Source organism: Terrapene carolina, unplaced genomic scaffold (genome assembly GCF_002925995.2).
Source record: "Terrapene carolina triunguis isolate 2854851 unplaced genomic scaffold, T_m_triunguis-2.0 Scaffold96, whole genome shotgun sequence".
Classification (NCBI taxonomy): domain Eukaryota; kingdom Metazoa; phylum Chordata; order Testudines; family Emydidae; genus Terrapene; species Terrapene triunguis.
In genome coordinates, this window is record NW_020664447.1 from 58,475,392 (window position 1) to 58,499,697 (window position 24,306).

Sequence of the window (24,306 nt, forward strand, 5' to 3'; positions counted from 1 at the left end):
CTTAGAAGGAATACTTTTCTCAGTATTGTTTGTGTTTTTATTTTGGATGGGTAACTTTAGGCTTTGAATTTTTTTGTTCATGTGACAGCAATGATTTCAGCATGGGCACACTGCAAAATTGGGTAGTTTATGTTTCAAAGATAGATATCCTACGTAGATGCAAAAATGAAGACGGGTACCTTTGTGATGATCCAGAAATGTCCCACTAGAAATGCATGGAAAAAGCCCTTCACACTTGATAGACCTTGCATAGAAACAGCTGAACCAGAACAATTACTGTATAGATCTCTGTCTTATGCTACAAAATGTAATTCGTCAGAGAGGCTCAATGGAGAGACTCAGATGGTACATATTTTGATGTGAAGGGGTTCCTGAAAGGAGAATAGGGACTCATAGTAATGGGGTAGAACCAACATGATCAGGAAAAAGTGTTAACTCCTGAATGAATTTTAGAGAAGACTGATTTACAAAATGAGAGTTGAACGTTAGAGACTCAAAATCCTAATGCATCCCATGTAGCTAAATATTTTCACAAGATTATGTTCTTCCTACATATAATTTAGAGAATCTGGTGTACAAATCAGTTTTGTTAGTGTGCTGCTGGGAGGAGCTTTCAGAGCACCCACATGTATTATGGCTGTTGTGTCAGGAGGTAATCTTTTAGGGCTCAATTCTGGAAGATATTTTCTGCCATGATCTAGCAAGAGAGACAAGGTGGATGAGGTAATACTTTTTGTTGGAGCAACTTCTGTTGGTGAAAGTGAAAGAGAGAAGCTTTTGAGCTACACAAATCTTTTCTTCAGGTCTGGGAAAGGTACTCAGAGTGTCATAACTACACACACCTTGGAACAGATTGTTTATCAAAGTAGTTAACACATATTGTAAGAGACCAATCAAGGTGAAGTGGCTTGTTAAAACCTCTGCAGTCATAGGACAAAAAAGGGGGAGGAGAAGTTAATAGGTTACAGATTATTGTAATAAGCCATAAATCCAGTGTCTTTATTAAGACCATGATTTTTAGTGTCTAGCAAAGTTATGAATTTAGGCTCTCAGGCCTATCTTTTGAAGGCATTGTGCAGGTTTCTTTTGAGGATGACGATTGCTAGATCAGATATGGAGTAATGGTTTTTGAAAAGTGTTTGCCCACAGTTGATATGGTCTTTTTATCATTTTTCTATGTGAGTTCATTCAACGGCGTAGTGATTGGTTTCACCCAAATAGTTGTTGTTATTGTGGCATTTAGTGAACTAGATGAGGTACATCACAGGTTGTGATAGGCATGTGTAGGCCCAGGCATCTTGAAAGGTGTGTTGTGGGGAGTGTTGATCATAGTAGCAGTGAAGATATGTCTGCAGGTTTTGCATGTGTTGTGTCAGGGTTTGATGCTGCTTTGTGTTGATGTGTCTTGGTCTGTGGGGAGCTTGCTTCTTTTGATGGATTTGGCAAGGTAAGGGAGTGGTTTGAAGGCCAGAGGACGGGGGGTTCAGGAAAGATTTCTTTTAGGATGTGGTCCCCATAGAGTATGGATTGTAATTACTTAATGATACCTTGTATGGGTTCCAGTGTGGGTTGGTAGGTGACAACTAGGGGTGTGTGGTTGGAGGTTCCCCCCCCCCCCCCCCCCCCGTCTTGAGGCATGTTGTCTTGGGGTAATTGGGTGGCCTGTTCCATGATGCAATCTACTTCTCTGGTGGAGTGTCCTTGTTTGGTGAAGGCAGTTTTAAATGTGTTAAGGTGTGTATCCCAGACTCTCTTCTTGGAGCACAATCTGTGGTATGTGAGTGCCTGGCTGTAGATAACAGGTCTCTTGGTGTGTTTGGAGTGGTTACTGGATCTGTGAAGGTAAGTGTCGTGATCCAGCAATCAGTTAGCATGTGCGCAAAATTAGTAATGTGAGCAGTGCCATTGACTTCATTAGAACTATTTGTGTGCTTACAGCTAAACACGTTTAAGTGCTTTGGTAGGTTGGGACAGAATGTCCAGCCCTGTATGGAGTGGGCCTTTATTTTACAATATTTTAGTTACACAAGTAAAATAAAATTGTCACTACAAAAGAGAGGTTTGTACTAACATAGTACAGTAACTCCTCACTTAAAGTCATCCCGGTTAACGTTGTTTCATTGTTACGTTGCTGATCAATTAGGGAACATGCTCGTTTAAAGTTGTGCAATGCTCCCTTCTAATGTCGTTTGGCAGCCGCCTGCTTTGTCCACTGCTTGCAGGAAGAGCAGCCCGTTGCAGCTAGCTGGTGGGAGCTTGGAACCAGGGTGGACCGGCAGCCCCCCGTCAGCTCCCCGCTCCCCTAAATTCCCTGTGCAGCAGCTGCTCAACAGGCTAGCAAAATTGCAGCTGTCCCTCCCCCCACTGCCATGTGCTGCTCCTGCCCTCTGCCTTGGAGCGGCTCCCCAAGACTCCTGCTTGCTGTGCAGGAGGGAGAGAGGGAAGAGGGGGGCTAATGTCAGGGTGTCCCCCTGCTCCTGCACCCCGCTTACCCCATTCTCCATATAGCGGGGGGACACACGACAGGGCTCAGGACAGAGGGAGCTTGCTGGCAGCAGCAGCTGCGGTCTCAGCAAGCCGATCTAATTAACAAGGCAGTGTACTTAAAGGGGAAATGCGCATCTCTCTCTCTCATACACACAGTGTGTGTGTCTCTCTCTGTCTGCGATGCTCTCTTCCCTCCCTCCATTCCTGCTGCCTTGTAGACTGTGAGAGTTAACCCTTGAGGTCTCCGCCAATTGCTAGTTCATCATTTAGCAATAAGGCATTCCCTGGAAAATATCCCACCCTCTGATTCCTCCACCTCAACCAAGCTTAACAATCATCATCACTGTGTACCAGTATTAATTGTTTGTTTAAAACTTATACTGTGTGTGTGTGTGTGTATATATATATATATATAAATATAAAATATATATATTTTTGTCTGGTGAAAAAAAATTCCCTGGAACCTAACTCCCTCATTTACATTAATTCTTATGGGGAAATTGGATTCACTTAACATCATTTCGCTTAAAGTCGCATTTTTCAAGAACATAACTACAACGTTAAGTGAGGAGTTACTGTAGGACATTTCTGTACATATGTGTACATCTCATTACAATATCAGGCCAATGTTATAGTCTCTTGAACACTAAATCTCTATAGAGAGTGAGATATTTATTTTTTCCATTTGAAGAGCTAGAAAATACCCTCTAAACTATTTTTCCATTGAGTGCATCAGTACAAGTGCTGTTGCAAAGCCAAACTGTTCCTGTCTCTATATGTTGACGGGAGGTGTTGTAGACTGTATAAAGCCTACTTTCCCTTGCAAGGACTTAAACTACTTCCTTATTATAAAGTTAAAAGATGTTTTCCCCATATCAGAAACATCCAAACTGCGTTTTCCTTTTAAATCTCTTATATCAAAACCACACAGACAAGGTATTCCAAATTTTGGTTAAAAGAAGAGTTAGAAATCTCTAAACTAGTGATTTATAATAGAAATATTGACACATCTTTAGCTGGAAGATTATGAACAGGATACTCTAATCAAAGAATCACTCAGTTTAATCCTATCATTTATTTTTAAACTACTTCAGTTTACTTGTTTATAAATACATTAGCAGAAGGGAATGAAAAAAGGTTATGTTTTTATTACTGGATTTTTTAATGAGATTGTGTATCAGAAAATAACATACCCTTTAATATGTATATTTAATTGCAATTATATAGGTGTTTCTATAAAAAATACTGGAAGTAATATTGTATCCAGCTCTGTAGGAAATACCCAGATATCAAATATATTGTCTGACTAGAAAGGCTATGTTCCCCCAAGACCCTGAGTATTAATTATGGAATGGAAAACAGTTAGTCATTAACTCTCCAGTTCTACTGAAAACATACTGTGTTCTTGTTTAGGTTTCATCCCCTTGTTGATAAAAATTTGATTTGCTAAGGCCACGTTATTGAAGCGAAACAAAACAATACAAACATATATAATTGAGTATCTTTTTTTTCAGGACTTTAAAGAGGCTTCATTGAGTAATCCAAGAAATAGTGAGATCTATCAAGCTATTGGAATCTGCTACCAGAGGTATGATATGTGGTTCGGTATGGCATAGGGTAGGAGAAGAGAAATAGAGGGGGAGCTGGATAATGTTCCAATGTATCTTTTAATAACAGTCTGAGTGAGGACTGGATAAGAGAAAAGAAAGAAGGGAAAGAAAAAAGAGAGATGAGTAGGTGTCAAGGCCGGCAGCTCTACAGCTGCCGCTTCATTCTTTGGCAGCAATTCGGTGGCAGGTCCTTCCTTTTCCGTTGGCCACCCCAAGCACCTGCTTGCTGGGCTGGTACCTGGAGCCGGCCCTGGTAGGTGTTTGTCAGATTTGCCATTGATGTTCCAGTCTCACATGGGATCATCCATTATCTACCAATAAGATGTTTATAGCAGCAGAGGGGAAAAAAAAGGCATGACAGAAAAAGTAAAGCTAAGAAGAGAACCAAGAGGGATAAAATAGAATGAAAGGTGGTGAGGAGGTAGAACAGAGCCAGTAATGCTTGTAATTATGGCACCATGTTAGTGTCTCCATAATTTTAGTAGTGAGACAATTTCCATTTTAAGCCTATGCCTCTTCCTTTTTACAAAACCACCTCTGACTTTTTAACGTGAAATTTTTCATGTTTAGTCTCAGCTAGCAGAGATATATTCTGAAAGCTTGAAGTAAACCTATTAATCATTTAAAAAGTATATAATTTAGAGGCATTAGAGTGTACACTTAAGTTATTCTATTTTATCACAGTGATAATCAGTAAGAATGGTAAGTCTCTACTTTTTAATGTGGAAAGGAAGGTAGGTTATAGTGTGATGTTGGTTGATGAACTGTATATTAATTTACTCTTATCTATTGTATTCTAGGGTCTTCTCTAGCACCTATCACTGTATTATGTAAGTGCTGCTTAGGCAGTCTTTGGGTGGGCATATTTAAGATCTGTCATCCTGAGTCCTGCCTGGCTATGGCTGATTTGTGCTGCTCTGGTGATATAACTGGCTCCCTGATTCTCCTTTGTCAGGGGAGTCCTGAGAGGGCATAGACCTGACACAGTGGCACTGTGTTTGTGGGTATGACTGGGGTGTTCCTATGACGAGGGTATCCCTATGACTAAGAGATCCTCAACTTCTAAAAGAGCTTCTCAGAGCCCATTATCAGCTGTTCTAAATTACGTCTTGGTGCTGATCCTATAACTCCAGAATCAGGGAATCCCCCTCCCTTGAGTTTACATGAGTGCAAAAAGGGCCATCTCAGAGATTGGCACTATGATTTTAATACAGTTTTTTACTTTTAAAAAATTATTTAGATTTATAACAAAATCCTTGTAGTTGCATTTTAGCCATATCTGTTAAAGCTGTTTCTGTGTAGTAAAGAATTCAGTCTGTGCTTCAGGTAGAACATGGACATCTAATATATCTTTCAGCGTCTCCTTGGTAAAATGACTACACACTTTGACACAATCTTGACCTCCATACATAAAAGAGCTTTTGACATAAATTAGAGTTCCATGCACAAATTGTTTGCAGACTTGATCCCTTTAAAATACATTTATTTATGTCACCATCTGAATACACATTTTTGCCATTTGCAGATAGGGTAAATATGTTTTGTATTCATCTGTCACTGTTAAAGGTCTAGCTGCACCTCTGTCTCTTTTCTGGTCTCTATCAGTGCACCTCCTCAGATGTCAGGCCTCCTGCCTTTACCTGTCTTGGGGTGAAATTCAGCAGTTCTCCCACTCTTAGCCCAGACCCTGGGCTACAGTATCCTGTTTGTTTACGGTGCTTACCCAGAAGGTCCGACACAGTTCAGGGCTTATGCAGTTCTTCCCTTCTGGAATCTGTGACCAAACAACCTTATTGTTTTTTTGTGCAGTGGCAACAAAGCTTTTAAAGATTTTTTTTTAAAAAAAACAATAAACACTCTACACACATGTCTATCTTATCTAAAGACTTACAATCCCTATTGGTACCCTAGGCAGGCCTATCTTTTTCAGTGGGATCTTTTGAATAGGTCTGGTTTCCCCCCCCCACCTTCTTCTTCCCTGAATAACTAGTGCCTCTTTCTTGAGAGAGTGACTCTTTTTATTCCTGCTATTGTTCTTTTGTTCTTCTTTGTTTGCGGGCCTTTTCCTCCTGTGATCAAAACCAGCTTTGTAGGTTTGCTGAAGACAGAGGCAGAATCATCAAAGCACAAATAGTTTTGTCATTGCCCCTTAACAACTCGTGTATGTTTGCCAAGAGGTGGCATCTTGAGCCATTCTTTTCTTTCCTGCATATTTTGCCAGACTCCCGTTGCATTAAAACAATATAGTCGTACAGAAAATCCATGTTCAGGAGGGATGAATTCAAAATGGAAGAGGTGCAGAGACGAACTACTGGAATGATCAGGGAAATGGAAGACCTATCTTACGAGTGGAGATTGGAAGAGCTTTCTTGTTTAAAGAACAGGAGTACTTGTGGCACCTTAGAGACTAACAAATTTATTAGAGCATAAGCTTTCGTGGGCTACAGCCCACTTCTTCGGATGCATATAGAGTGGAACATATATTGAGGAGATATATATACACACATACAGAGAGCATGAACAGGTGGGAGTTGTCTTACCAACTCTGAGAGGCCAATTAAGTAAGAGAAAAAAACTTTTGAAGTGATAATCAAGATAGCTCAGTACAGACAGTTTGATAAGAAGTGTGAGAATACTTACAAGGGGAGATAGATTCAATGTTTGTAATGGCTCAGCCATTCCCAGTCCTTATTCAATCCTGAGTTGATTGTATCTAGTTTGCATATCAATTCCAGCTCAGCAGTCTCTCGTTGGAGTCTGTTTTTGAAGTTTTTCTGTTGTAAGATAGCCACCCGCAGGTCTGTCATTGAATGGCCAGACAGGTTAAAGTGTTCTCCCACTGGTTTTTGAGTATTATGATTCCTGATGTCAGATTTGTGTCCATTAATTCTTTTGCGTAGAGATGTCCAGTTTGGCCAATGTACATGGCAGAGGGGCATTGCTGGCACATGATGGTATATATCACATTGGTAGATGTGCAGGTGAACGAGCCCCTGATGGTATGGCTGATGTGATTAGGTATGCTCTAATAAATTTGTTAGTCTCTATGATGCCACAAGTACTCCTGTTCTTTTTGCCGATACAGACTAATACGGCTGCTACTCTGAAACCTTTCTTGTTTAGTTTAGCAAAAAGAAGTCTGAGAGGGGATATGATTTATCTCTATAAATGCAACAGCAGGGGTGGGAGTGGGGAGGGGAAGGAATACCAGGGTGGGAGAATACCAGGAGCTATTTAAGACAAAAGACAATGTTGCCACAAGACAAATGGGTATACATTGGCCATGAACAAATTCAGGCTGGAAATTAGAAGATTTATAACCATCAGTGTTCTATTCTATGCATCTGAAAAAGTGGGCTGTAGCCCACGAAAGCTTATGCTCAAATAAATTTGTTAGTCTCTAAGGTGCCACAAGTACTCCTGTTCTTTTTGCAGATACAGACTAACACGGTTGCTACTTTGAAACCCATCAGTAGAGTGAGATTCTTAAACAACCTCCCAGTAAGAGTTGTGGGGGGAAACAACTTTATTAGTGTGAAGAGACAGCGATTTTATGACAGGGTTGCTTGTGATAGTAGGGGGCAGTGCCCAGTAACCCTGGGGCTCACTTCCAGTTTATATATTATGTTCACAAAAGCTCATGCTTCAGGTTTTCAGCCAGCCACCTGTGGGGTCAGGAAGGGACTCTCCCTCTTATTCCCCAATCCAATGTATTCTTTTCTCTTTTCTCGCCTTTCTTTGAAGCATCAGAGATGGCCACCGCTGGAAATGGGATGCTGGACTGGGTGGGTCAGGGCTCTGAGGTGGCACCAAGCATTCTCGTTCTCTCAGGTGCTTGGGTAGCTAGTTCTTGCTCACATGCTCCAGTCTAATTGATCACCATATGTGGAGTTGGGAAGGAATGTTCCTCCAGGTCAGGTCAGTGACCTAGGTCGGTTTTCATCTTCTTCTGCCCCATTTAGGTGCGGCTCATTTGCCATATTATGTGAGTATATCTCACGTAATCATTTCCATGCCATTGCTGGGGCCTTGGGCATTGGTGCACCTCAATCCCTCCTGTTCTCTGCCTTTGGCACATAATAGTCTAGTCTCCTGTAGACTGTAATACTTTAGGCTAATTTTGGTTGCTGGATTTAGTGTGCGGGTGGTATCGGTGGCCTGTGTTATACAGGAGGTCAGACTAGATGATCTGGTGGTCCCTTCTGGCCTTAAACTCTATGACTACAAAACACCCAATAACCAGGCCAACATACAGTATTTATAAATTATCACAGAGAAGCTCCAAACCCATCACATCATCTATACTAATAAGAAACACATAAGACATCAAGTGTTGGTTTTGAGCAACAGTTCCAAAAGGTTGCTTTAAAGTTACTAATATTAATATATTTGTATTGCCTCAAGGGGTGTCTACACTTTGCTTTTTTGGCCCCAAATTTTCATGGTTGCTTATACTGTTTCAGCTCTGGATTAGCACCAAGGGGAGGCCTAATGTAGCCAGGGCTCCAGGTGGCTATCAATGTTTTAAGTATTGTGTTGTCTAATCCTGCCCAGCGCAGGTCTGTGCAACACGGGGCTTTGAAATGTTAGCTGACACCAGAGCTTTGTCTATACCATTGCTCCCACTATTGATGGCACCAGTGGAGCTGAAACTCTAGTGCCAACACTGCAGAATGAATTTTAAGGAAATATTCCATAGAGTGGACAAGAGTTAAGGGTGAGGACAGTATAATCATTGAAACATCTTTTGTAATCATAAAATGAAAAGTTTTCCTGCATTTATTTCCCCTTTACATTTTTTGTTCTTGGAACTTTGGGAATCATGACTTTGAACTATGCGGTAGTGGTTTCTGGTCATTTTCTTGTGGTTGCTAGGAGACAACATCCCTTAGGCAGCATATGTGACTCATAGACAACTCGTGCCTCTTGATAATACGGGGGGGGGCACAATCTAAAGGGGAGGACACGTGACTCCCCATGTGTCTCTTCTGCCCAGTGACCCCCCTGCCCTGTGCCCAGCCTGGGGCCGCCGCACTCTACCTGCTCCGCCAGAGTTTCCTGCAGGGGGCAGGGAAGGGAAGAGCTCTGTCCTTCTCCCACTGCGCCTCTCCCCCCGCTCCACACACCCTGGCACATTCAGCCGTTCTCTCTGGCAGCCGGGCCTGGAGAGCAGGATGGAGCTACTTCTCACACAGCTGAAGCTGGCTACTCTGGGTTGCTGACTCTGTGCAGTGCGGTGGCTTCCTGAGCAAGAGCCTGGCTGGGGCGGCAGCCTGCCCCACAGTCTCTGCTCCCTGCCCAGGCCCAGCTGCCGGGGATGGGCTGAGCGAGCCGGTGCCTCCCCCCCCCCCAGCATGTTTCTGACTTGCTTGTCCCCTGTCTCCAGCAGCTGGGCCCAGGCGGGGAGCAGAGAGGGCAGGGCCACCGTCCCAGCCAGGCTCTTTCTCAGGCAGCCGCCACACGGCGCAGAGCAGTGATCTGGAGTGGCCGGCATGAGAAGTGGCTGGCCCCACCCCTTCCACTGTCCGCCCAGGCCCGGTTGCCAGGGACAGAGGCCGAGTGTATTGGGGGATAGGTGCAGCTGGAGAAGGGAGCCCCTCTGCCTCCCCCTTGGCAGGCCAAGCAGAAATCTGGGGTGACACTTGACCCCCCATCTCCCCGCCCATGTTGCCTATGGTGTGACTGGTGCCAGATTTGGCAAAGCAATAGGCTTGTTATACACGTGATTATAAAGTTACTTTGACAAATCATAGAAAATGAAAAATCTTCAAGCGTCTATACATGTGGCTCTGTGCACCGAGTAAAGGTCCTCCTCTATAAGCACAATAAATCAAATGTTTCAATCATATACATTACCGTTCTTAAACAAATAGGAAAGTATGCTTGAAGAGTTTTACTCTTGAATGCTGAAGATCAAATTCTGCACTTTTGGATATATATGTTCATAACAAGCATTTTGATGGATCTCTGCCCAGGACAGTTGCACAAAAATGTATGGCACAGCCAGGAACTGAACCCAGTTCTCGAGTCCCAGTGCCTTAAATGCAATACTATCCTTCCTCTCTTTTTATTATTTGAGAGCTTTGTGCGCACCCAGAGCTGTGCAGTCATATAAGAAGACACAGCACTTACCCCAAAGAGTTTACAGTGTAGTTTAGAAATAGATCAAATAGTTCAGACATTTTTAATGCACTGGGAAATTGTATTTGTTGAGGTGGTGCAGATGTTATAGCTGAAAGTCTTTGCATAAAGTGTATTTGAAGGAAAAAGGTAGTCTGAGGAACAGAATAAGTGGGAGTCTTAATGGGCATTGGATCAGGACTAAAAAGAGGGAATCCGTTCCAAATTTTACAGGCTGACATGAAGAAGAAGGGGCAGAGATGAGATTGGGAGAAAGATGAAAGGAATTGGTGAGAGTGAGTCTTGGAGGAGTGAAGGGAGTAAGAGGAAACAGGAAGAAGAAGGTTTATGGTAGAAGTAAACTACGCTTGGTTGAAACAGCTGAGTCTGAACAGACTGGCACAAAGTGTGTTTGGTATTGAAATTGGACTGTGAGAATGGTTCAGCTGGAAATCTGAACCTGAACAAACCAAGCCACATTGGAATCTGCTGAGTGTAATCCTGGCTCCACTGAAGTCAACAGGAGTTTTGCCATTGACTTTATTGGGGACAGGATTTCACCCTAAGTCTTTACAAGTTCACAGACTAACAGCATTGGCCTCTGTAATGATCAAGAAAAGGACTGTGCATGGAGAATTAATCATAGTCATATTTTTTTAACCATTGTCCCTGAAAACCAGGATTAATGTACTTTCTCAGGACAGGTTGGGGAAGTGTGCACTGCCAGTGCTTTCTGTTTAGTGGATGAAATGAGAACCTAAGTTTCTAGAGCTGTAAATCTGGCACCTTTCATTAACAATTAAAATCACTGATTTAAAAAAATTAATAAAGCACTGACCGTCAAGTCTATATTTATTTTTAGACTTGAGCAGTATGAAGAAGCTGTGAATTCATTTACCCAAGTGCTTAAACTAGATCCCTTTTCTCTGGATGCCTATGTTGCAAGAGGAAATTCATACATGGAATATGGTCATGAAGTTGGCAACACCCAAGCACAGAAAGACTTCCTGAAAGCACTGCATCTTAACCCAAAGTGTGTGAAAGCCAGAATTTGCTTAGGATACAATTTACAGGTAATACACCAAAGATCATAGTTTGTAATATCCTGTGACAAAGAGAGGAGCATTATTTTTCATATATAAAATTTAGTCCGTACTCCATACATAGTAATACTGCAAACTAGTTAAACACTGTTCAGCCAGATAAAATAACTTGTATCCTTAATGGAACCCTTTGTTACTCTCTATTTTCCCCCCTACTCACTTTAACTATTCTTTTCAACTAAAGAGATAGGCTGCAATTCCCTTTGAAATTTGTCTGTGCTGCATCTTACTTGATTGGTGGATTTACTGTTGAGTACCAAGAGACTTGATCTCCTTAATCAGCCCAGAGAAAAATAGAGTCGTATTGGTAATCATGCCCAGATACCTTGAATGGTATTGTAATCAATAACACTAGACAGCAGGCTGCTACGTACAAAGTGACTTAGATATTTTTGGTGAATCTATGTAAAAGGAAAATCTTGTATGTTAAGTCAATCCAAAACAAAATGTTAACAAATGTATTAAGCCCCTTCAAAAAGGGCTTATATATAATGAAATCTGAAAACCACTTAGCTATACCCCAAAAAGAACAATCCTGCATTAGCAAAGTCATGTATGAATTGACATATCGTGTGTTTTTTCTCCTCTCTAATTCCCATGATTTTACAACATTGTTACTGTGCTTTGTTGTTATACCCATTTGTCTGAAAAAACCCTCTTTCCAACAAAGTTGTGAGTTAATTTTGTGCCTGTGTAAATGAGGGACTAATTTTATCAGCCTGCATCAGGCTTACTTGGGTAGGCCATGTGCAAATTTCCTCACAGCTCTGCAAATATGTTTTAATTCTAATTAATTAATGTTCGCACTGTGCTTTATAAAGTACTCTCTAAGTGCTGAGTGTTATCATCGGTCTTAAAAAGCAGCCTTTCTGACATTGTTTTCAGTCATACAAGGAAGTCTCTTTCAACAACAGAGTGCTGGTTCTGCTGAATGGATCCAAATTGTGTGACTGTTTCTTGGTGAATCAGATAAGATTACCAAACTTATTTGTACTCGGTCAAAATTCAAATCCAGGTCTTCCAAGGTAGAATGTTAGTGAACCCGTGAATCAGTCATCAGAACTTGAAGAAGTGGGGTCTAGCCATTTACTTCCCTTACATCTTTCTATTCCCCCTCACTCAACAGCTCATCCTGCCCCATGCATATTTCCATCCCCCTTTTAGTCTCGCATCTCTTACTCCTCCATAACCAGTGGGGCTGGGCCTACTTCCAGCCTAGGGCAAAAAAATATCAGATCACTTGTCCATGGGCAGCTAAGACCTCAAATTTGGCTACATGACAATAAAACATAGCTCTCCCAATTTTAAGGTTATAGGCTCATATTCACAAGTAAGTGAAAGTGAGATATTGTTGCTGTCTAACAGAATTTCTGTGCTTTCTTCATATACTGTTTTGAACAATTATGCTGGTGTTTCTCATTTTTATTCTCTCGTATTTAGTGAGTGGCTCTCACTAGGTCTAACTTATTTAGTTTTGGATAGTGTGTAACCCAAGGATTATTACTGTTATTATTTTAATATCTCCAGGGAGAGAGGGTCACACCAAGACATTCTGATGTTATTGTGGGAAGGCAGGTGCATAGAAATGAGTCTTCACTTCATTATATTATCACACAGGGCCAGACATTTAAAACTTGAGGATAGAAGCCCAGGTACAACAGCAATTGCATGTGCAGTTCCTGTAAAGGTAGCATGTAAATGCAGTGGGTGTGTGGATATCTAACTAGCTATTTGCATTCATCTTTTCCCAGTTTGTGCACAAAATTAAATAACTGAATGTGGCAACATAGGGGCATGTGCAATTTTCCCACATGCCTATAATTTTTGAAAATATGGCCATTGGTATGTGGTATGTTTAATAATATTCATATGTTAAAACTCTTTTTAGGCCTTTGGAAAGTTTCAGAAAGCTTGGAATCAATTTACAGTTGCCATTGACATTGATCCAAAATGCCATATTGCCTATGATGGACGAGCTGTGATCTGTCTTCAGATGGGTGATACTTTTGCTGCATTTCAAGATACAAATGCAGCACTAAAGGTAAATGTTGGTTTTCAGTTGATTTATAAATATGAACCTGCTATTATTAGGCCACTAAATAATGCACATAAATTTGAAGAACTGTGTATGAATAATTGTAGATTTAGATTAGGAGGTGCTTTCTATTTTTATACGTTTCCTTTAAAGAAAGAGTCTTGTTATTAATGTAGAAATGTGGACTTTGTTCAAATAAGAGTGCATATATTATTACATTTCAGCTCACTACCACTGCTCAGCTGCTTACAAACCGGGGTGTCATTAACCAGTTTATGGGTTACTTAAACTGTGCTATGAAAGATTATCAGCAAGCAATTTCCATCAACCCTGGCTATGCTTTAGCCTATTTCAATGCAGCAAATATCTACTTTCATCACAGGCAATTTTCACAGGTAGGTTTTATGTTCTATTTTCATACCATTCTTAGAACACTTTTCCTTGACTAAGGAATAATGTCATTGATACAAATTAGTGTATAAATGTAAGATTTTACTTGAATCTTTTAACATTTAATTTAATAATTTAGCTGCACTCTGATAGGGTATGAATTAATATATAGTAATAAGTAATACATAATACTACTATGTTCTATTACTGTTCGTTTTATCTGATGATCTCAAAGTGCTTTACAAATATTTATGAATAAAGACTAACAAATTTTTTAGATGGGGGCCAAAATCTTCAAAAATTCCTAAGTAATTTAGAAACCTAAATCTCACTGACTTTCAATGAGACTTAGGCTACTGAATCAGCCAGGTGCGTCTGAAATTTTTGCCCTGGAGACTATGGCAAAGAGAAGTCAAGTAATTGTCCTAGTTTACACAGTAATTCAGTGACAGAGTGAGGAGTAGAACCCAAATCTCCTGTCTCACAGGCCTATGCTTTAACTACTAAGCCAGGTTTTCTCCCTGTTGTAGTACCCTCAGAGTCTTGAATCACTCCCTTCTGCAGAAATACCCTGGGGAGGGCCTGAGGTAATCAAACACCGAAGTTCCCCTTGCATTTTCCTAGTAAGCTCTTTGGAGGCAAGGACCATTTCATACTTTCTGTACAGCCTCTAACAGAGTGGGAATAGGGTTGCCACCCGTCCGGTTTTCACCTGGACAGTTTGGGTGTCCAGGTGCCATTTAACAAACCCCGATGTCCGTTTTTTTAAAAATCTGGGGTGGAAAAGGTGTAGCAGGGGTGGGTACTTGGGGAAAGAGGTGGAGAAGTGGGTGGGGCCTTGAAGGAAGAGGTAGAGCAGGGCCAGGCCCTTGGGGGAAGAGGTGGAGCAGGGGCGGGGCCTTGGGGGAAGAGGCGGAGCAGGGGGAGGGGGTTTGGGGAGTCCAGTTACCAGCTATTCGAAAGGTAGCAACCCTAAATGGGAACCCAATCCTGATTGAAGCCTCTGGGTGTTACCATAGTACTACTAATAAATAATAGTAAATCATTCTGTTGCGAAAGAGTGGCTGAATTCTTCTTCTCAAAGATCCTTGCAAAAACCTTGTCATTCTTGCATAAATCCTGTGGATTTCTGCTACCTTGATTATTAATACAATATAAAAATATATACAGCATTTCAGAAGTTTGCATGGTACATAATATCTTCATTTTATATATTTCACAGGCCAATTCCTACTATTCCAAGGCATTACAGCTTGACCCACGAAATGAATCTGCAGTCCTGAATCGAGCTATTACAAATACATTATTACAAAATATCGAAGAAGCAAAAGAAGATTTTGAGAAGGCAATTTGTCTCTGCCCTTTCTCTGCAGCAATGTACTTTAACAGGGCAAACCTCTATAGAACATTAAAGCAATATGAGCTAGCTGAGAAGGATATTTCAACAGGTACTTTTTGTTCAGTACCTGGCATAGTTTCAGTTATAATAATAAGAACAAATTATTTTGCCTCTATTTCACAGTTCAGAAAGTATTAGCAACTATTTCCGTTTATGTATTTAATATATTTATTTAAGTTCTTAACTTCTATAGGAGTGGCTATGAGATTGAAAAGGGAGTTGTAATGAAAATGCCAGCTAAAAATTATTATTGTTTTTCTAATGAAAATTAACTAGTAGAACTGGGCAATATTTTTTTTTGGACAAATAATTTTATTTGCCAAAAAATGCAGTTTTGGGTCAACAGAAACTATTTGTGAATTTGAGCTGAATTTGACTAATGGTTTTAGCCGGAAAACAAAGTTTTCTGAAAAAGTCTAAATGTCTCCTTTCACTGTTTTCAAAATTAAACATTTTGACTTTTTGTTTTTAAACAAAGCTATGTTTTGAATTTAGCTAGATTTAATTAAAAATCCCCCAAAAGGATTATAACCCAAAAAGCCTAAATGTGTGAGTAATTTTTTTTTTTGATGGGGGAGATGGTTGTTTTGGTTAAAAAAAACCAAAACAACTATTATGGGTTCACCCAAAATGATTTTTTTGAGAGGGGGAGGAGGGTTCAGTTCAGCCACGAAACCAAAAAATTCCATTATCTGTTTATTTCCAATTACTGATTAGAAGAAAATATGTCATATGTAATATGTACCATAGCAGCTGAACTCTGAGCCAGATTTTCAAAGAAAGTTGTAGCAGAAAGATGTGCACTCATGCTACCCTCACAAACCCTGAGGGCATCTGAGTTCATTACCTACTCAGTCACTACTGCTTTAGCCAATTACAGATAAAGACTTTTTTAAAATTAATTTTATAATGTATACATAGAGCTAAGTTTCACAAATCCCACATTTGTGTGTGCAAACCAGCTAAGTGCATCCCTGTTTGCCACCCATCTTTAACCAATTCCTGTCTTTCGATCTCAGCTAACAAAGCCATGGTCAGGTTGTTTGACCGTTCCTAAAATGAAGTTATTTCATTGGATTTTGATTGCAAAGTCCTTGAATCACAGCCCTATGCAAACTAGAGTACCATTGTTATGCTACTGTCTGTACTTTGAACCAAATAATAGTTGATTGCAAGTGCAATAATTTTTCCACCAACAATAAATATGATCAAGTCTTACTGAGAAGTTAGCCGGTACACGCTTACAATATAAGTTTGTCTAAATTATATGAAAACATGACTTGGGTAAAGATGTATAAAATTTCTTATTTTCACTGATTTTTTTCTATTAAAAGTAGATTTTCATGATGTCAGAACAGAATAACTATGAAATCTTGTCTACGGAATTGATTACTGTAAAATAGGGAGTTTGCTGGGAACTAGACTCTTTAAACAACAGATTAAATACTTGCCAACAGTTAGTTATTTAAATACCTTTGAACAATAGGAAATCTGACTCTGAGACAATGTGCATTGCTGGCACCAAGGAATAGATTGATAATGGTTTCCTACTGCTTGATTTTTGTTTTGGTGTTGAACCTGATTTGGGAGGAAGAATGTGGCTTCTGATGCTTCAGCAGTTGCTAGAGTCAGATTTATAAACATGCCATGATGATATCTAACATCAAGATGAGAAAAAGGAGAGTCCAAGGGAGACAGTAAGAGTGTAAATATCTTAACAAAATTACTTAGCTCCTGCTATAAATATAATATGAATTGGACATATGTATTTCCTATTGAGAGCATGTGGGTTTTGAAATATACTTTGTCTCAACTTTCAGATGGGCTTTTAGCATGTGCTGTTTTTTATAATAATAATCATAACAATCTTTTGAAATTTAAAAATGCCTTAACATTTATTTTTCATTTTTACAGCATTGTCAATTCAACCTAATGACGCTTTGATGTATAAACTTAGAGCTGATGTTCGTGGTAAAATGGGATTCAGTGAAGAAGCCATTGCTGATTACAAGCAAGCAATCAGCATTCAAGAAATGATCGATGCAATGTGAAAAGATTCTAGTTCCTGCAAAACATGATAACAAGTTAGGTCTATTTACAGAGATTTGCCTTATTTAAATGAGAGATATTTGTTTAATTATATCTCAAATACTATTTAGAAGAATGTATTATGTTAGCACTAGGCTTGGCACAAAAGGTTAGTTTTGTATACAAGAAAAAATTGTTAATACTGTAATAAACCATCTTCATTTTTAGATGAACTTCTGCACATGTTATCTTCCTGAATAATTTAATTGCTTGATTCAGTGCAAAAATGGAACAGAACTATTTAAGAACCGAATGCTAGCATTAAAGAGGTAATTTCACAAAGCGAACATTAGATTTTCTTTATTGATTGGCACCAAATGGCAGTTGGAGAACGAAACACAGACAAAGGAATAAATATCGGGGAAGGCCTCATCTTTATTTACTTGGGTCCAATGTGACGTTAAATGGCAAAATAACCAATATTTAAGTTTGGCCCCCTTTCATCCAACCCTTAGGATTCAGCCCACCTCTGATTCCTCTCTCCCTCTCCCAGTGATAGGGAATGAGCGTACACACAAGGTGTACCTGAGTCTTTGCTGACTTCAGGTCTTCCTTTCTACTTTAGGTTAATATGGTCCACCTGCCATCTCCTGGACCTCTTACACATTTGCCCTGAGAGCTGGCCCCTTTGAGGTTCTTACCTACACTGGACACCAGCTATAAATTGCAACAAAATTTACAAACTCCACTAGTTAAATTTACAATGTGTAAATTATTGTTCTTTCTCTATACTAACCTAAAACAGGCCCCAGGATGCTGCTGGTGATCTAGTCAGACCCATTGCAGTCTTGTATATAGTTTGAATTGTATTTCCCTCAGTTAGAGGATGGGGGAGCAAAGCAGCAATAGCAATAGGATGCCTGCTGCATGCCAGTGAGGACGGTGGTGTATGAGTGCTAATCAGCTATCCCTTCCTCCTACAGTCCAGCAAATGGGCGGCAGGAGGAAGCAGAGAAATCTGTCCTTCCCTGCCCTCCCCAATCTCTACACAAGCAGTGTCCAGGTGCATTATGGCCAGGGAGGGTATGGGGCAAAGTTCCAGAGCAGCCAAGCCAGCCCCTCCCTTCCTCCTCTTCCTAGGACCTGGAGTTTGTCTGTCCCCTGCCAATTGGCTCAAACATCCCCCCATCTGAATGGAGGATGGGGGCCATTGGTATAAATGTGTCCTAATTATTCCAAATTTAAATCTGAAACACAGAAATTTGTCCACCCATCCACACTCCCATGTTGGAAAAGGTTGATGTCATAGAAAAGCAGATTAAGGAAAAGGATTTAAGTACATAAAATAAAATATTGACATGAACACTCAGCATGTATTTTGTACTTTTCTTCAAAGTGAATTAAATAATAGATCACAATCTTGGGGTTTGAGCCTTAAGAATGAGATTTAGAAGTTAGTTCAGCAGAATTTTGCTTTGATCATGTTCATTCAGATTTGAAATTTAGGGTATAATTCTACATGAACAGAAATAAAAAAAAAATGTCAACCCCCAACCTCATACATTGAAGTTGCCAAGTTAGGTCCATATCTAGTTGTAATGTACAGCTATGTTCCATACAGCTAGATGCTCGGACATTACTGTGAGGTGGGTGGGATAAGAACCTGTGTAGAATAAAATAGAAACTTAACACTCGTTCAGAACAGAAAACTTGCTACAATTTCTCAAGATAGGGAGAAATTTTCAATGACACAAATCACAGTTAGGCACCTGACTCTCATTGAAAGTCTATGGGAGTTAGACACCTACCTGCCGTTTGTGTCTTTGAAAACTTCCCCCTTAGCCTTAAAGTGATATCAATTTTCCTCCTGAAATATGCATTCAGAAAGGAGTCTTCACTGTGAAGCTGATAATAAAATGCTAGTTCATGATTATAATTACATAGTCTTCTCTCTGTAAAATAAATCACTCAATGGCAAGGAAATAATTTACATTCACATTCATAATAAGAAAAAAGATAATTGACATAACTTGAATTGATTATTTAATGGGTCTCACAGTTCCATTTTCACTTCCTGACAACTCCCAGTAGATGTTTCATTGCTGAGACCAGAGTAAAGATGTCAAAATTACTTTCCCTGAAGCATTCCCTTTTTTGAATATTTCATACAATGCTATTCATCCACTTATTTCTGCATAAAGATTTTTTATTTGTTTTTTTCCAAGCAATCTGTGTTTAGCTAATATGGCACAATGATGCAAACTGGTATTATAGTTCTCTTCTCTAACTTTCTGTAGTTGTGACAGTAGGTTGCACTGCTCAAATTTTCACTTCATGATATTCTGATTTTGAAAAATGTTTTTGTAAAATAAACTCTCATTGGGATGGAGAAGTGCAAAAGATCACAGCTAAGGCTACAGTCCACCAAAGTACTTAAGCATATGCTTAAGTCCATCTCTATTCAGCAAAGTAGGCCTTGTCTACACTGACAAGTTTCTGCGCAGTAAAGCAGCTTTCTGTGGTGTAACTCCCAAGGTGTACAAACTGCCAAGCCACTTAGTGCACAGAAACTCCTCAGTTGCAGCGTTGCAAAAAACCCACCTCGAAGAGAGTCGTAAGGCTTGCAGCACAGATGCTCTTGCGCTGCATTGCCAGTGTAAACACATCAATTGCTTTCAGCACTGTAATTGGCCTCCGGAAGTGTCCCACAATCCCTCAAGTGGCCACTCTGCTTGTTTTGAACTTCATTGGCTGCCCTCAAGGCATGCGCCTCTCCCCTTTCAAAGCTCCATTTCTGACAGCCATTGTATTCTGTGCTGATCTGCTCTAGGACACAAAACAAAACATTATTGTGGAATGCTCATGCTGTTGAACACAGAGTCAGGCGTGTGTGTGTGAGCGAGAGAGATTGCTCTGCAGAGAGCTGGGGAGGGAGGCAGGGGCTGATGTTGGCGTTTCCCCCTCCCCCTGCCTCAGGACTGGTTGCTTCCTGTCGCTGTCTAAACTTACAAGACAGCATGCTGACACACTCTCTGTCCCCCAAAACACACTGTCTCTCCCGCCCCCATACACACACTCTCTGTCACACACTCTCCCCCTCCTACCTCAGTTGAAAAGCAGCTGGCAATGCAGTAGGATGCCCATGGAACAATGGGATTGGCAAACCTGCATCATGTGATGCTGTCATTGCAAACCCTTCCCAAAGCACCCTGCAGCCAGTTGCACAGTGGGATTGCTACCACAATGCACTACTCTCTTTGCCGTTGCAAGAGCTGCTAATGTGGAGCACAGTGTGCACATGCAACAGTGGTTTAATTTCAGCACTTTAATAAAAGTGTCATAACTTGTTGAGCAAAAACATTGCAGTGTAGGCATACCCATATTCGAGTGTCATCAAATCCCACTGTTGTCCCCCCACTCCTGCTGAGGAACAACTCTTGCAAAGTCTGATATAATGAGAGTGACTGGGTAGATCATAACTGAGGTCTATAAAATGTAGAGATAGGAATTCCCAAGAAATATATTGTATTCCATTTCTTTTAATATTCATGACTGATATCACACTATTATATTTTTAAAACAATATTTATAAATAATAACTAATGTTAGGCTACTGGAAACATTCTCTGTTTAGGCATCTTAACCCTCTAAATTTAGAAGGAGCAAAATTTTGGAGGCAACCCTTATCTATTAGGTAATACATATATCAGCTAAATATATTTTAATCCACTTTTTATAGTAATGGCTTCCATGCTTGACTTATTTAAAATCCACAAGAACAAATGGGTATAAACTGGATATGAACAAATTCAGGCTGGAAACTAGAAGGTTTCTAACCATCAAAGGAGTGAGGTTCTGGAACAACCTCCCAATAGGAGTTGTGGGGGAAAATAACTTAATTAATTTTGAGAGAGAGATGGACAATTTTTTGAATGTGATAGTATGACGGGGTGCTTCTGATGGTGCGGGGCAGGGTTTGGCATACCTAAGGTCCCTTTCGCTTTATGTCTCATGTTCCTAAAAGTTCATGCTTCAGGACTTCAGACAGTCACCTGTAGGGATCAGGAAGGGATTCCACCCCGTCCCCCAGTGTATTCTGGGTTGTTGGTTTTTTTGGTCTGCTTCTTCTGAAGTGTCAGATAGCCATGACTGGAATGGGATACCAGACTGGGTGGGCCAGTGCTCTGAGATGGCACCGAGCATTCACTCCCTTAGGTGCTTGGCTGGCTGGTTCTTGATCACATGCTTAGGGTCTAACAAATCACTATATGTGAGGTCAAGAAGGAATTTCCCCTCGGGTCAGATTGCAGTGAGTTTTGGTGTTTATTGCCTTCCTCTGCAGCATATAGGTGCAGGACACTTGCTGGTATTATCAGGGTATATCTCACTTAATCAATTCACTGCCTTGCAAAGGCCTCAGGCATTGGAGCACCTCCATCTGTCCCATTCTCTGCCTGTGGCACATAATAGTTTCGTCTTCTGTGGGCTGCTGTAATATTTTGGTCTAATTTTGGTTTGCTGGGTTTAGTGTGTGGGTGCTGAGTGGTGCTGGTGGTCTGCGATATATAGGAGGTCAGACGTGATGATCTGGTGTTTCCTTCTGGCCTTAAGCTTTATGATGGCGACAAAACAAATGGTGAAACTGTTGCTTATTCCAATGCAAGGAAAAAAGGATTTTTATGTATGAGTTAAATTTAGAAATTAAACGTAGAACCTATAAAATATTAGCTAGACTTTTGCTCCAGTAATCTTCAGCAGATACAGTTCACATGAAGGACAACTGTTGTTTTTAATGGGTGAAATCCAAGCTCCATTGAAGTAAATGGTAAAACTCCCATGGACTTCAGTGGGGCGAAGATTTCTCCCACTATGTTTCAGCTGTACCAATATGGTGTCTCTTTGTTTTGTACTGTGGAACTTCACAATACAGAGGCACTAGAATATTAGAAGCATAATACTTGATGTCAGTAGCACATCACCATGTATAGATAGTTTAAATTGGTTTCCACTACACTAAAGCTTTAAATGGTGGACATTTATTTGATGGAGAAGCTTTTTCTTAAATCTAAGGGTACGTCTATACTTACCGGAGGGTCCAGCGGCAGGCAATCGATGTTCTGGGATCGACTTATCGCGTCTAGTGAAGACGCGATAAAATCGATCCCTGATCGCTCTGCCGTCGACTCTGTAAATCCACCGCGGCAAGAGGCGGCAGCGGAGTCAACGGCAGCGCGGCAGCGGTCGACTTTCCCCCGTCCTCACAGCCAGGTAAGTCGACCTAAAATACGCAACTTCAGCTACGGTATTCACGTAGCTGAAGTTGCGTATCTTAGGTCGACCCCCCCGCTGTAGTGTAGACCTAGCCTAAGAAAGAATATATGTCAGAGAGGTAAAAGTGGCTGTCAGTCTAGTTTATTAGAAAAGGGGAAGCTCAAAGAGCAATTCCTGCCTCCAGCTCTGCAGTAATAAATGAGAGATTTATAGTATTTCTACAATAGCCTGTAGAATTCTTAGGTTTCTGACAGATGACAAAGTCAAACAGTTTCTCTAGAGTTTGTAACCTCAGAGTTAAATTAAAATGAACAGAAATCAAACCTTTCCCTTGGATGCTTTCTTTGCACTATCCACAGTAGATTTTTTTTTTTTTAAATTTAGTCTTGCCATCACCTTGGAATGAATATAGACATGGACATTTTATAAGCTCTTTGATTTACATTTAAAAACTCTTAAATCAAACACTATCATTTATGATTAACTGGACAAATCTCCCTTTGCTTAATATTGGCAGGTTCCGGCTATTTTAAATAATGCTGACTATGTGCCCTGTTTTTCAGTTTGTTCTATCCCTTATGGTAGTTATTGCAGATTTTACAAAACCTGAATACTGAAATGTTTTCACTTCTATAATTGGCTGAGTAATGATTCATTTCAATACATTTAATCTATCACACAGTACTAGGGGGATGGGCTAGCCTTCCTATTTCTATTTTCTGTATTTGGCATCGCTGCCATATCACTGACAATTAAGGAAGTATATCATCCTTCACGTAGGAACGAATGACACGGCTAGGTTCTCGCTAGAGAGAATCAAGGGAAATTATGTCAGGCTGGGGAAGACGCTTAAGGAAGTCGAGGCTCAGATTATCTTCAGTGGGATTCTGCCTGTTCCTAGAGAAGGACAGCAAAGGGCTGACAGAATTGTGAGGATAAATAGCTGGCTAAGGGAGTGATGCTATAAGGAGGGCTTTGGGATGTATGGCCACTGGGAGGCTTTCGGGGACGGACAGCTGTTCTCACGGGATGGACTTCACCTGAGTAGGGAGGGAAATAGACTTCTGGGAGGGAGGCTGGCTCATCTCATCAAAAGGGCTTTAAACTAGGAATTTGGGGGAGACGGTTGGGAGATGTCCAGTTAATCTCCACGCCAGATTCAAACACTGAAAAGGAGGGTGAAGAGATAAGCACAGATATAGGTAGGGGTAAGGGATTAGACATAAGAAGGAGGGGGAGGATGGACAGTACAGGGTCCATACCAAATTGCATAACTAATGGGAGAAAGGATAAACAGCATACAGTAAGATGTTTATACACCAATGCAAGAAGCCTAGGTAACAAAATGGAGGAATTGGAGCTCCTGGTCCAAGATATGAAACCGGATATCGTAGCAATAACCGAAACGTGGGGGAACGGTAGTCATGACTGGAGTACAGGTATGGAAGGGTATGTGCTCTTTAGGAATGACCGGAACAAAGGTAAAGGTGGGGGAGTGGCATTGTATGTCAATAATGAGGTAAACTGTAAAGAAATAATAACTGATGGAATGGATAAGACAGAGTCTGTCTGGGCAATAATCACACTGGGTAAAAGAACTACTAGAGCCTCCCCTGGGATAGTGCTTGGGGTGTGCTATAGACCGCCGGGATCTAGCCTGGAAGTGGACAGAGAACTATTTAATGTTTTTAGGGAAGTAAAAACTAATAAGAACTGTGTAATCATGGGGGACTTCAACTTCCCAGATATAGACTGGGGAACAAATGCTAGTAACAATAATAGGGCTCAGATGTTCCTAGACATGCTAGCAGATGAATTCCTTCATCAAGTAGTAGCTGAACCGACGAGGGGGGATGCCATTTT

The 24,306-nt window shown here is 40.6% G+C and overlaps 1 protein-coding gene across 1 annotated transcript in view; it reads left to right on the plus strand.

The window, feature by feature from the left end:
• Positions 1-17,195, plus strand: part of TTC6 (tetratricopeptide repeat domain 6) — a 147,679-nt gene extending 130,484 nt beyond the window's left edge. Inside the window, exons 29-34 of the mRNA XM_029911421.1 lie at positions 4,002-4,075; positions 11,080-11,290; positions 13,209-13,361; positions 13,580-13,750; positions 14,968-15,193; positions 17,059-17,195. Coding sequence (XP_029767281.1) covers positions 4,002-4,075; positions 11,080-11,290; positions 13,209-13,361; positions 13,580-13,750; positions 14,968-15,193; positions 17,059-17,195 — 972 coding nt within the window. The remainder of the gene's footprint in view (positions 1-4,001; positions 4,076-11,079; positions 11,291-13,208; positions 13,362-13,579; positions 13,751-14,967; positions 15,194-17,058) is intronic.
• Positions 17,196-24,306: the final 7,111 nt, after the last annotated feature.